At 36.6% G+C, this 14,732-nt stretch overlaps 1 protein-coding gene across 2 annotated transcripts in view; it reads left to right on the top strand.

The window, feature by feature from the left end:
- LOC133623600 (RING finger protein 145) overlaps window positions 1–12,785 on the top strand; it is a 29,115-nt gene extending 16,330 nt beyond the window's left edge. For both annotated transcript variants that reach the window (XM_061986822.1, XM_061986821.1), the window contains exons 8-11: window positions 4,571–4,753; window positions 8,368–8,515; window positions 8,603–8,959; window positions 11,985–12,785. In XM_061986822.1, coding sequence (XP_061842806.1) covers window positions 4,571–4,753; window positions 8,368–8,515; window positions 8,603–8,959; window positions 11,985–12,491 — 1,195 coding nt within the window. In that variant the 3' untranslated portion in view covers window positions 12,492–12,785. The remainder of the gene's footprint in view (window positions 1–4,570; window positions 4,754–8,367; window positions 8,516–8,602; window positions 8,960–11,984) is intronic.
- Window positions 12,786–14,732: the final 1,947 nt, after the last annotated feature.

The raw sequence follows: 14,732 nt of genomic DNA, 5'->3' as shown, positions 1-14,732 counted from the left end.
CTTGAAGCACTGACTCCAGCAGCTGTCCACTCCTTCTGAATCTCCCCCACATTTTTGAATGGTTTTTTTTTCACAATCTTGACCAGGGCGCAGTGATCCCTATCGCTTGTACACTTTTTCTGACCACAGTTTTTCCTTCCCTTTGCCTCTCCATTAATGTGTCTCAAAATTAGAATATTGTGTAAGGGTTAAATTTTGAAGACACATGGTGCCACAAACTGATCAGCTGATTAACTCAAAACACCTGCAAAGGGCTTTAAATGGTCTCTCAGTCCAGTTCTGAAGCCTACACAAACATGGGGAAGACTTCAGATTTGACAGCTGTCCAAAAGGCAACCATCGACACATTGCACAAGGAGGGAAAGACACAAAAGGTTATTGCTGAAGAGGCTGGCTGTTCTCAGAGCTCTGTGTCCAAACACATTAATGGAGAGGCAAAGGGAAGGAAAAACTGTGGTCAGAAAAAGTGTACAAGCGATAGGGATCACCGCGCCCTGGTCAAGATTGTGAAAAAAAACCCATTCAAAAATGTGGGGGAGATTCAGAAGGAGTGGACAGCTGCTGGAGTCAGTGCTTCAAGATCCACCACCAAGAGACGCTTGAAAGACATGGGTTTCAACTGCCGCATGCCTCGTGTCAAGCCACTGTTGACCAAGAAACAGCGCGAAAAGCGTCTCACCTGGGCTAAGGAAAAAAAGAGCTGGACTGCTGCTGAGTGGTCCAAAGTCATGTTTTCTGACGAAAGCAAATTTTGCATTTCCTTTGGAAATCGAGGTCCCAGAGTCTGGAGGAAGACAGGAGAGGCACAGGATCCACGTTGCCTGAAGTCTAGTGTAAAGTTTCCACCATCAGTGATGGTTTGGGGTGCCATGTCATCTGCTGGTGTCGGTCCACTCTGTTTCCTGAGATCCAGGGTCAACGCAGCCGTCTACCAGCAAGTTTTAGAGCACTTCATGCTTCCTGCTGCTGACCTGCTCTATGGAGATGGAGATTTCAAGTTCCAACAGGACTTGGCGCCTGCACACAGCGCAAAATCTACCCGTGCCTGGTTTACGGACCATGGTATTTCTGTTCTAAATTGGCCCGCCAACTCCCCTGACCTTAGCCCCATAGAAAATCTGTGGGGTATTGTGAAAAGGAAGATGCAGAATGCCAGACCCAAAAACGCAGAAGAGTTGAAGGCCACTATCAGAGCAACCTGGGCTCTCATAACACCTGAGCAGTGCCAGAAACTCATCGACTCCATGCCACGCCGCATTAACGCAGTAATTGAGGCAAAAGGAGCTCCAACCAAGTATTGAGTATTGTACATGCTCATATTTTTCATTTTCATACTTTTCAGTTGGCCAACATTTCTAAAAATCCCTTTTTTGTATTAGCCTTAAGTAATATTCTAATTTTGTGACACACGGAATTTTGGATTTTCATTTGTTGCCACTTCAAATCATCAAAATTAAATGAAATAAACATTTGAATGCATCAGTCTGTGTGCAATGAATAAATATAATGTACAAGTTACACCTTTTGAATGCAATTACTGAAATAAATCAAGTTTTTCAAAATATTCTAATTTACTGGCTTTTGCCTGTATATTTCAAGACAGGGTGAATAAGTATATCATTAGTTTAAAAAATCAGCTTTTTGTTATTAAATTCCTATATTTTTGCTCTTTTTTTCTCACATTTTTATCTTGTTTTATATATATATATACAGGACTGTCTCAGAAAATTAGAGTATTGTGATAAAGTCCTTTATTTTCTGTAATGCAACTAAAAACATGAAAATGTCATACATTCTGGATTCGTTACACATCAACTGAAATATTGCAAGCCTTTTATTATTTTAATATTGCTGATTATGACATACAGCTTAAGAAAACTCAAAAATCCCATCTCAAAAAATTTTAATATTTCCTCAGACCAAGTAAAAAAAAAAAAGATTTATAACAGCAAAACAAAATCAAACATTTGAAAATGTCAATTAATGCACTCAGTACTTGGTTGGGAATCCTTTTGAATGGATTAGTGCATCAATGCGGCGTGGCATGGAGGCAATCAGCCTGTGGCATTGCTGAGGTGTTATGGATGCCCAGGATGCTTCATTTGCATTATTGGGTCTGATGTCTTTCAGCTTCTTCTTCACAATACCCCACACATTCTCTATGGGGTTCAGGTCAGGGGAGTTGGCAGGCCAATCGAGGACAGTAATGCCATTTTCAGTACACCAGTTACTGGTGGTTTTAGCACTGTGGGCAGGTGCCAGATCATGCTGGAAAATGAAATCATCATCTCCATAGAGCTTTTCAACAGATAGAAGCATGTAGTGCTCTAAAATCTCTAGAAGCGTCCGACTTGGGCTATGGAAAAGAAGCACTGGACAGTTGCAGAGTGGTCCAGAGTCCTGTTTTCAGACCAAAGCAAGTTTTGTATTTCATTTGGAAGTCAAGGCGCTAGAGTCTGGAGGAAGGCTGGAGAGGAGCAAAATCCAAGTTGCTTGAAATCCAGTGTGAAGTTCCCACAGTCAGCAATGGTTTGGGGAGCCATGTCAGCTGCTGGTGTTGGTCCACTGTGTTTCATCAAGTCCAGAGTCAATGCAGTTGAGTACCAAGAGATTTTAGAGCACTACATACGTCCATCTGTTGAAAAGCTCTATGGAGATGATGATTTCATTTTCCAGCATGATCTGGCACCTGCCCACAGTGCTAAAACCACCAGTAACTGGTGTACTGACCATGGCATTACTGTCCTCCATTGGCCTGCCAACTCCCCTGACCTGAACCCCATAGAGAATGTGTGGGGTATTGTGAAGAAGAAGCTGAAAGACACCAGACCCAATAATGCAAATGAGCTAAAGGCCGCTATTGAAGCATCCTGGGCATCCATAACACCTCAGCAATGCCACAGGCTGATTGCCTCCATGCCACGCCGCATTGATGCAGTAATCCATGCAAAAGGATTCCCAACCAAGTATTTATTGACATTTTCAAATGTTTGATTTTGTTTTGCTGTTATACATCTTTTTTTTTTTTTACTTGGTCTGAGGAAATATTCAAATTTTTTGAGATGGGACTTTTGAGTTTTCTTAAGCTGTATGCCATAATCAGCAATATTAAAATAATAAAAGGCTTGCAATATTTCAGTTGATGTGTAACGAATCCAGAATGTATGACATTTCCATGTTTTTAGTTGCGTTACAGAAAATAAAGGACTTTATCACAATATTCTAATTTTCTGAGACAGTCCTGTATATATATAAAACAAGATAAAAATGTGAGAAAAAAAGAGCAAAAAACCAGGAATTTAATAAGATTTGTTGTTTGAAAATACACGGCTTTCTCAATTTTAGCAGACACGTTAGGTCGGCGTCTGTAACATGGCAGTAAAACGACCGATCAAACAAAACAGAAGCCATGGTCGTGGACCCACTAGCTGCAGAAGCCAGCTCTCCAATCCGCTAAACAGACTCAATGACTCCACGGTGCATTTACGAAACTGAAACAATACAAAAAGAATGCCGTTGCGAGTTAGTAACACTAACAAAGATACTTGTAAACGTGGTAGCTAATGCTAATAGCATACACACATGCATGGAAATACTCCTACAGACATCACACATGGGACGGTTTACTAAGTAGGATTTGCTTTAATTATATTGCAAAACTTACATTACTTGGAGTGATGAACGAAGAACCCATACGAGTAGAAGCGCTATGGATAGCTAGAAGACCGAACGACACTAGACATAACAGAAGGAGCTGCAGACCTGCAGTACCTGCAATAAGCGGACTCGTCCAAAAGGTGGCGCCATAGCACAAACAATAACACACATAGTCAGTTTGTTTGTTTTTTAAAAACATCAGTTTAAAAAAAAATCCACGAATTAGCCGCACCATTTTTTTAAGCCGCAGGATTCAAAGCGCAGGAAAAAAGTAGCGGCTTGTAGTCTGTAATTTACGCAACTGTATTTTTTATAATTTATTTCTATTTACAATATAATTACAGCCATCGAGTGACTCCCTGATTATTGTTTTTCTTGCCATTTCATGTTTAAGTCTTCAATTAGAGCAGGGGAAAGGCAGTAGTGAAGTGAATTATATTTATATAGCGCATTTCTCTAGTGACTCAAAAGCGCTTTTACATAGTGAAACCCAATATCTAAGTTACATTTTTAAACCAGTGTGGTTTGGCACTGGGAGCAGGTGGGTAAAGTGTCTTGCCCAAGGACACAACGGCAGTGACTAGGATGGCGGAATGCGGGCATCGAACCTGGAACCCTCTACCAACCGAGCCATACCGCCCCAGTAGTGTTGGCATGTGTATGCAAATGTGCAGACTGTGTTATCTACACCGGGCGGTATAGCTCGGGTTGGTAGAGTGGCCGTGCCAGCAACTTGAGGGTTCCGGGTTCGATCCCCGCTTCGTGTCCTTGGGCAAGACACTTTACCCACCTGCTCCCACTGGTTTAAATGTAACTTAGATATTGGGTTTCACTATGTAAAAGCGCTTTGAGTCACTAGAGAAAAGGCGCTATATAAATATAATTCACTTCACAATGCCACTCTTGTCTGCAGGGGTGTGACGGAGGGCGTGACGCTGCTCCTGCTGGCCCTGCAGACGGGCCTGCTGGACATGCAGGCCGTGCAGCGCACCTTCCTCCTCAGCATCATCCTCTTCATCGTGGTCACGTCCACGCTGCAGTCCATGATTGAGATCACCGACCCGGTGATCCTCGCCCTGGGCGCGTCCCGCAACAGGTACCGACGGCGCCCGATTTTGTCATTTGATGTACAAAAGCAGTGAAGTTGTCACGTTGTGTAAATGGTAAATAAACTTATTTTAATTTGAATAGACTGCAAAGACAAGATATTTAATGTTTGAAGTGATAAACTTCTTTTTTTTTCATGCAAATAATCATGAACTTAGAATTTAATGGCAGCAACACATTGCAAAAAAGGCATTTTTACCACTGTGTTACATGGCCTTTCCTTTTAACAACACTCAGTAAAGGTTTGGGAACTGAGGAGACACATTTTTGAAGTGGAATTATTTCCCATTCTTGTGTGATGTATGATTTTTAACACTTTTTTCCACATTAAATTGGACAAAATTGTATTTATTATTTTATATATGTATTTATTTGCCACAATGAAACACTGCTACCCTTAGGTAACCAATGTCAAAGTACAAAACCCAAAACCAGTGAAGTTAACGGTAAAAAAAAAGAGAATACAATGATTTGCAAATCCTTTTCAACTTACATTCAATTGAATAGACTGCAAAGACAAGATATTGTGTTTGGATGGAGACAGGTGTGGACAATATTGGAGACACACTAAAAGTATACAGCAAAGGAGAAAACTATTTGATGTTGTTTTAATGTTCTCAATATTGAGAACATTAAACGGTAAACGTTATTTTTTTGCAAATATTCGCACATTTGGAATTTGATGCCTGCAGCATGTTTCAAAAAAGGTTTGGGAACTGAGGAGACACATTTTTGAAGTGGAATTATTTCCCATTCTTGTGTGATGTATGATTTTTAAACACTTTTTTCCACAATAAATTGGACAAAATTGTATTTATTATTTTATATATGTATTTATTTGACACAATGAAACATTGCTTACCCATAGGTAACCAATGTCAAAGTACAAAACCCAAAACCAGTAAATAAAAAGAGAATACAATGATTTGCAAATCCTTTTCAACTTATATTCAATTGAATAGACTGCAAAGACAAGATATGTCGTGTTTTTTTTGCAAATAATCATGAACTTAGAATTTAATGGCAGCAACACATTGCAAAAAAGGCATTTTTACCACTGTGTTACATGGCCTTTCCTTTTAACAACACTCAATAAGGGTTTTGGAACTGAGGAGACACATTTTTGAAGCGGAATTATTTCCCATTCTTGCTTGATGTACAGCTTAAGTTGTTCAACAGTCTCCCTTCTCATATTTTAGCCTTCATATTTTCAATGGGAGACAGGTCTGGACTACAGGCAGGCCAGTCTAGTACCCGCACTCTTTTACTACGAAGCCATGCTGTTGTAACACGTGGCTTGGCATTGTCTTGCTGAAATAAGCAGGGGCGTCCATTATAACGTTGCTCGGATGGCAACATATGTTGCTCCAAAACCTGTATGTACCTTTCAGCATTAATGGTGCCTTCACAGATGTGTAAGTTACCCATGTCTTGGGCACTAATACACCCCCATACCATCACAGATGCTGACTTTTTCAACTTTGCGCCTATAACATTCCGGATGGTTCTTTTCCTCTTTGGTCCGGAGGACACGACGTCCACAGTTTCCCAAGACAATTTGAAATGTGGACTCGTCAGACCACAGAACACTTGTCCACTTTGCATCAGACCATCTTAGATGAGCTCGGGCGGCGTTTCTGGGTGTTGTTGATAAATGGCTTTGGCTTTGCATAGTAGAGTTTTAACTTGCACTTACAGATGTAGCGACCAATAGTCACTGACAGTGGTTTTCTGAAGTGTTCCTGAGCACATGTGGCGATATCCTTTACACACTGATGTCGCTTTTTGATGCAGTTTCTACCTGAGGGATCCAAGGTCACGGGCATTGCTGCTTACGTGCAGTGATTTCTCCAGATTCTCTGAACCCTTTGATGATATTACAGACCGTAGATGGTGAAATCCCTAAATTCCTTGCTTGAGAAATGTTATTCTTAAACAATTTCCTCAGTCATTTGTTGACAAAGTGGTGACCCTCGCCCCGTCCTTGTTTGTGAACGACTGAGCATTTCACGGAAGCTGCTTTTATACCCAATCATGGCACCCACCTGTTCCCAATTAGCCCGTTCACCTGTGGGATGTTTCGAATAAGTCTTTGACGAGCATTCCTCAACTTTCTCAGTCTTTTTTTTGCCACTTGTGCCAGCTTTTTTGAAACATGCTGCAGGCATCAAATTCCAAATGTGCGAATATTTGCAAAAAAAATAACGTTTACCGTTTAATGTTCTCAATACGCTCAACGTCAAATAGTTTTCTCCTTTGCTGTATACTTTTAGTGTGTCTCCAATATTGTCCACACCTGTCTCCATCCAAACACAATATCTTGTCTTTGCAGTCTATTCAATTGAATGTAAGTTGAAAAGGATTTGCAAATCATTGTATTCTCTTTTTATTTACTGTTAACTTCGCTGGTTTTGGGTTTTGTACTCTGACATTGGTTACCTATGGGTAGCAATGTTTCATTGTGTCAAATAAATACAAAAATAAAATAATAAATACAATTTTGTCCAATTTAATGTGGAAAAAAGTGTTAAAAATCATACATCACACAAGAATGGGAAATAATTCCACTTCAAAAATGTGTCTCCTCAGTTCCCGAACCTTCACTGAGTGTTGTTAAAAGTGGTAAAAATGCCTTTTTTGCAATGTGTCGCTGCCATTAAATTCTAAGTTCATGATTATTTGCAAAAAAAACACGACATATCTTGTCTTTGCAGTCTATTCAATTGAATATAAGTTGAAAAGGATTTGCAAATCATTGTATTCTCTTTTTATTTACCGTTAACTTCGCTGGTTTTGGGTTTTGTACTCTGACATTGGTTACCTATGGGTAGCAATGTTTCATTGTGTCAAATAAATACATATATAAAATAATAAATACAATTTTGTCCAATTTAATGTGGGAAAAAAGTGTTAAAAATCATACATCACACAAGAATGGGAAATAATTCCACTTCAAAAATGTGTCTCCTCAGTTCCCGAACCTTTACTGAGTGTTGTTAAAAGGAAAGGCCATGTTACACAGTGGTAAAAATGCCTTTTTTGCAATGTGTTGCTGCCATTAAATTCTAAGTTCATGATTATTTGCAAAAAAAACATGACATATCTTGTCTTTGCAGTCTATTCAATTGAATATAAGTTGAAAAGGATTTGCATATCATTGTATTCTCTTTTTATTTACCATTACTGGTTTTGGGTTTTGTACTTTGACATTGGTTACCCTATGGGTAGCAATGTTTCATTGTGTCAAATAAATACATATATAAAATAATAAATACAATTTTGTCCAATTTAATGTGGGAAAAAAGTGTTAAAAATCATACATAACACAAGAACGGGAAATAATTCCACTTCCAAAATGTGTCTCCTCAGTTCCCGAACCTTCACTGAGTGTTGTTAAAAGTGTTAAAAATGCCTTTTTTGCAATGTGTTGCTGCCATTAAATTCTAAGTTCATGATTATTTGCATTTTCACTTCAAACATTAAATATCTTGTCTTTGCAGTCTATTCAAATTAAAATAAGTTTATTTACCATTTACACAACGTGACAACTTCACTGCTTTTGTAGTTTTGGAAGTTCAAAAACAAGTTTTTTCTCCCTCCCAGGAGTTTGTGGAGACACTTCTGTGGCCTCAGCATGTGTCTTCTCCTGCTGGTCTTCCCAGTCTTCATGGCTTACAAAATTTCCCAGTTCTTCCACATGGACTTCTGGCTCCTTATTTTGGTGTCCAGCTGCGTGCTGACGTCCCTTCAGGTGGCTTCGCGCTCCCCCCCCCCCAAAAAAAAGCTCTGAATAATTGACCGACTTTTGTAAAAAAAAGCTACGCACTCGGTGTTCCAGGTCACGGGCACGCTGCTCGTCTACTCTCTCTTCATGGCGGAGCTCTTCCGCAGCGAGCCCATCGAGAACCTGGACGAGGTGATCTACTGGGTCAACGCCGTCAGCCGGGTGCTGGAGTTCATGGTGGCGCTGTGCGTGGTGGCGTACGGCACCTGGGAGTCGCTGTTCGGCGAGTGGAGCTGGATGGGCGCCTCGGTCATCATCATCCACTCCTACTTCAACGTCTGGCTGCGGGCGCAGTCGGGCTGGCGGAGCTTCCTGCTGCGACAGGAAGCGGCCAAGAAGATCAACTCCCTGCCCAGAGCCACGGCGCAGCAGCTGCAGCGGCACGACGACGTCTGCGCCATCTGCTTCCAGGTCGGTAGCCACACCCTGAACACTGCACATAGGAGTTTGAGCTGAACTTTTCAACCGCCATTGGAACATTTTTCATTGAGAAATGGTATTAGGAGTTCCTGGAATTTCGGGGAAACCAGGAATTTTTAAAGTTAAAAAAAATGAAAAAATGTTTTACAAGAAGAGGAGCATGTTCGGCAGCGCGCACACACAGAGTACTTACCATGAAAATAACGTTTTACTTTGAAAATCATTTTTTACCTTGAAAATAATTGTTTACCATGAAAATCATTTTTTACCTTGAAAATCAACTTTTACCTTGAAAATCATTTTTTACCTTGAAAATCATTTTTTACCTTAAAAATAATTTTTTACCTTCAAAATCAACTTTTACCTTGAAAATCATTTTTTACCTTGAAAATCATCTTTTACCTTGAAAATCATTTTTTACCTTGAAAATCATTTTTTCCCTTGAAAATCATTTTTTTACCTTGAAAATCAACTTTTACCTTGAAAATCATTTTTTACCTTGAAAATCATCTTTTACCTTGAAAATCAACTTTTACCTTGAAAATCAACTTTTACCTTGAAAATCAACTTTTACCTTGAAAATCATTTTTTATCTTGAAAATCAACTTTTACCTTGAAAATCATTTTTTACCATGAAAATAACTTTTTACTTTGAAAATAATTTTTACCTTGAAAATAATTGTTTACTGTGAAAATAATTTTTTACCTCGAAAATCAACTTTTACCCTGAAAATCATTTTTTACCTTGAAAATCATTTTTTACCTTGAAAGTCAACTTTTACCTTGAAAATCATTTTTTACCATGAAAATCATTTTTACCATGAAAATCAACTTTTACCTTGAAAATCATTTTTTACCATGAAAATCATTTTTTACTTTGAAAATCATTTTTTACCTTGAAAATAATTGTTTACCGTGAAAATCATTTTTTACCCTGAAAATCATTTTTTACCTTGAAAATCATTTTTTACCTTGAAAGTCAACTTTTACCTTGAAAATCATTTTTTACCATGAAAATCATTTTTACCATGAAAATCAACTTTTACCTTGAAAATCAACTTTTACCTTGAAAATCATTTTTTACCATGAAAATCAACTTTTACCTTGAAAATCATTTTTTTTACCGTGAAAATAATTTTTTACCTTGAAAATCAACTTTTACCTTGAAAATCATTTTTTACCTTGAAAATCAACTTTTACCTTGAAAATCAACTTTTACCTTGAAAATCATTTTTTACCATGAAAATCATTTTTTACTTTGAAAATCATTTTTTACCGTGAAAATAATTGTTTACCGTGAAAATCATTTTTTACCTTGAAAATCAACTTTTACCTTGAAAATCAACTTTTACCTTGAAAATCAACTTTTACCTTGAAAATAATTTTTTACCTTGAAAATCAACTTTTACCTTGAAAATCATTTTTTACCATGAAAATCATTTTTTACCATGAAAATCAACTTTTACCTTGAAAATAATTTTTTACCTTGAAAATCCAACTTTTACCTTGAAAATCAACTTTTACCTTGAAAATCATTTTTACCATGAAAATCAACTTTTACCTTGAAAATAATTTTTTACCATGAAAATAATTTTTACCTTGAAAATCAACTTTTACCTTGTAAATCATTTTTTACCATGAAAATCATTTTTTGCTTTGAAAATCAACTTTTACCTTGAAAATAATTGTTTACCATGAAAATCGTTTTTTACCTTGAAAATCATTTTTTACCTTGAAAATAATTTTTTACCTTAAAAATCATTTTTTACCTTGAAAATCAACTTTTACCTTGAAAATCAACTTTTACCTTGAAAATCATTTTTTACCTTGAAAATCAACTTTTACCTTGAAAATCATTTTTTACCTTCAAAATCAACTTTTACCTTGAAAATCATTTTTTACCTTCAAAATCAACTTTTACCTTGAAAATCATTTTTTACCTTGAAAATCATTTTTTACCTTGAAAATCAACTTTTACCTTAAAAATAATTTTTTACCTTGAAAATCATTTTTTACCTTGAAAATCAACTTTTACCTTGAAAATCATTTTTTACCATGAAAATTATTTTTTACCTGGAAAATCAACTTTTACCTTGAAAATCATTTTTTACCTAGAAAATCATTTTTTACCTTGAAAATAATTGTTTACCGTGAAAATCATTTTTTACCTTGAAAATCAACTTTTACCTAGAAAATCATTTTTTACCTTGAAAATCATTTTTTACCATGAAAATAATTTTTACCTTGAAAATCATTTTTTACCTTGAAAATAAACTTTTACCTTGAAAATCATTTTTTACCTTGAAAATCATTTTTTACCTTGAAAATCAACTTTTACCTTGAAAATAATTTTTTACCATGAAAATCATTGTTTACCTTGAAAATCATTTTTTACCTTGAAAATCAACTTTTACCTAGAAAATCATTTTTTACCATGAAAATCATTTTTACCTTGAAAATCATTTTTTACCTTGAAAATAAACTTTTACCTTGAAAATCAACTTTTACCTTGAAAATAATTTTTTACCTTGAAAATAATTTTTTACCATGAAAATCATTTTTTGCCTTAAAAATCATTTTTTGCCTTGAAAATCATTTTTTACCTTAAAAATCATTTTTTGCCTTGAAAATCATTTTTTGCCTTGAAAATCAACTTTTAACAAGACCTCTATCGGGACAACCCTCGTTGGCTTACAGTTGTTACCGTGACTGTTTATTAAAATGAGAGTAGTAGCAGATCAAACCACTGCTTATTTAACCTGGAAATATTTTTTAATATTCATTTTTTGTGTGTTATTTATACATGAAAAACAATAGTAAACCTACCGAAGACATGTTGGTTGCACTTTATTTTTTCTATTGAAAGTGTATTGTTTTATGTTGAAGTCAGAGTTAAATCTTCACTTAAATATGGCTTTTATTGAAAATGTCTTGAACATGAATGAATTGTTGTTTACTGGCCAAAATATACAACATCGTCTCGGCAACCACTCTCTAACCCCGTCTCTGTCGGCAGGAGATGAGCGCCGCCGTCATCACTTACTGCGGCCACCTTTTCCACGGCAACTGCCTCCGCAAGTGGCTCTACGTGCAGGAGACCTGCCCTATGTGCCACCAGTCGGTCCAGCCCGCCTTGCAGGCCGACCTCGGACCCGCGGACCCGGGTCCTCGGGATGTGGAGCCGAACGTGGACGACGACGACGGCGGCGATGACGCTCCCGCCGAGGAGACAGGTAACATGGCGGCGAACGACTCCGGCGAGGAGACGGTCCGGGGTCCGGGTTTTAGCCCCGGTGGCGACTCGGGTTCAGGACCGTCGGCCCAGCAGGAGGACGGCTCCCAGAGTTGCGGGGACCGTGGGGTGCGGACATCAGCGGGGTGCGGTCAGTCCACAGGAGACACCAATCCCGATGACGGTCTCCATGGTGACCACCACCAGGGGTCCGTCCAATCATGTCCAAACAGCACAGAACTTTCAGGACACACCCGCACACGTTCAGAACTGGACACGGGGAAGCTCTGAGAGACACAAAAGCCCTCCACTTCCCACTCTTGGCACCTTTTTTAACATTTTCTCATCAGTTTTGGCCTTTTTGTCCACAGCTTTTTCCTTTTGTGAAGCTAAGGCTTTGTTTTTTTGCTACTCAGCAAAAACTGACTTACACAAAAACCCCTGAAGCACTTATTAGGGATGTCAAAAAAAAAATTCTTTCAAATTTTGATTACATTTTTTTTTTAATATGTCCTATTCAGCCTTTTAGGCAAATCATATTTTTGATATAAAGGAGGGGTGTCAAACTCCTTTTTTTTTTTTTTTTTTTTTACAATTTTGGCCCTTTTGTCCACATACTTCAGCTTTTTCCTTTTGTGAATCTAAGAGTTTTTTGTTTGTTTGTTTTTTTGATAGATTTACACAAAACCCTTTTTTTTTTTAAACTAAAATGTAAAAAAAAATATGGTAAGTTTCATTACACTACTGCTGTTTTTATGGTAGAAAAAATAAAAAATAAAGGCAGCTCAGTTGCCAGAATTTTACTGTAAAATTTACATTTGTTTTTTTACCTTAAATTAAAAAAATGCAATTTTACAGTAAAATTTTGGCACCTGAGCTGCCAGTTTTTTTTGTTTTTTTTGTTTTGTTTTTTACAATTTTGGCCTTTTTGTCCACATACTTCAGCTTTTTCCTTTTGTGAATCTAAGAGTTTTTTGTTTGTTTGTTTTTTTGATAGATTTACACAAAACCCTCTGAAACAATTATTAGGGATGTCAAAAAAAAAAAGATTTTCAAATGAACCGCGATTCTTAGTCGATTAAACATTTTTTTGAATATGTCCTATTCAGCCTTTTAGGCAAATCATATTTTTGATATAGAGGAGGGGTGTCAAACTCATTTTCATTGAGGGCCACGTCGCAGTTATGGCTGCTTTCAAAGGGCCACTTTTTTAAAATTAATTTACATTATGCATGCGGGTAAATAACCTGTGATTAATCATGATTAATCGAAATGCAAATTCATTTAATTATTTCATTTTTTTTAAATGTATAACTTACTTTAAAATCATCAATAAAGGTGACAAGCAGATATTTACCTATTTGTTTTTATCTCACAAAAATAGTTTTGCAATACAGTATATAATAATATAATTGGCATGATCAGTTAATATTAAAGCTATTTGTTTACATGCTTTTTTAATTTCTCTTTGCTATTTGGGCTTATTGAATAAAAACTAAGGATCATCTTTTGATACGACGTACTTAGTCCATAAGTACACAAATGTGTACTTCATGTTTAGTGACATGCTAATTCTTATTTTTACACTTTTTTTTTTTTTTTTTTTTTTCAAAATTCCATTGTATGTTATACTCTTCTGAAACCACCAGATGGCAGTATACGTGTCCACATAAGTGGCCATAATACCCCAATTCAGTAGTGTGCATAATTTTGGAAATAAGAGCTAAAAGGTGCTGTCCACGCATGTGGCCACTAAGCCTTTAGAGCAGAGGTGTCAAAGTGGTTTTTACTGAGGGCCACATCGCAGTTATGTTTGGCCCCAGAGGGCCACTTCTAACAGTGAATATTATTATTACACTATTTTTTTATGCATTTGATTAGTACTTTTTTTTTTTAACTAAAATGTAAAAAAAAAATATGGTAAGTTTCATTACACTAATGCTGTTTTTATGGTAGAAAAAATAAAAAAAAGGCAGCTCAGTTGCCAGAATTTTACTGTAAAATTTACATTTGTTTTTTTACCTTAAATTAAAAAAATGCAATTTTACAGTAAAATTTTGGCACCTGAGCTACCAGTTTTTTTTGTTTTTTTTGTTTTGTTTTTTACAATTTTGGCCCTTTTGTCCACATACTTCAGCTTTTTCCTTTTGTGAATCTAAGAGTTTTTTGTTTGTTTGTTTTTTTTGATAGATTTACACAAAACCCTCTGAAACAATTATTAGTGATGTCAAAAAAAAAAGATTTTCAAATGAACCGCGATTCTTAGTCGATTAAACATTTTTTTGAATATGTCCTATTCAGCCTTTTAGGCAAATCATATTTTTGATATAGAGGAGGGGTGTCAAACTCATTTTCATTGAGGGCCACGTCGCAGTAATGGCTGCTTTTAAAGGGCCACTTTTTAAAAATTAATTTACATTATGCATGCGGGTAAATAACCTGTGATTAATCATGATTAATCGAAATGCAAATTCATTTAATTATTTAATTTTTTTTAAATGTATAACTTGCTTTAAAATCATCAATAAAGGT

Source organism: Nerophis lumbriciformis, linkage group LG26 (genome assembly GCF_033978685.3).
Source record: "Nerophis lumbriciformis linkage group LG26, RoL_Nlum_v2.1, whole genome shotgun sequence".
NCBI lineage: Eukaryota > Metazoa > Chordata > Actinopteri > Syngnathiformes > Syngnathidae > Nerophis > Nerophis lumbriciformis.
The sequence above is the reverse complement of the archived record's forward strand: the minus strand, read 5'-3'. Positions and strand labels throughout refer to the sequence as shown.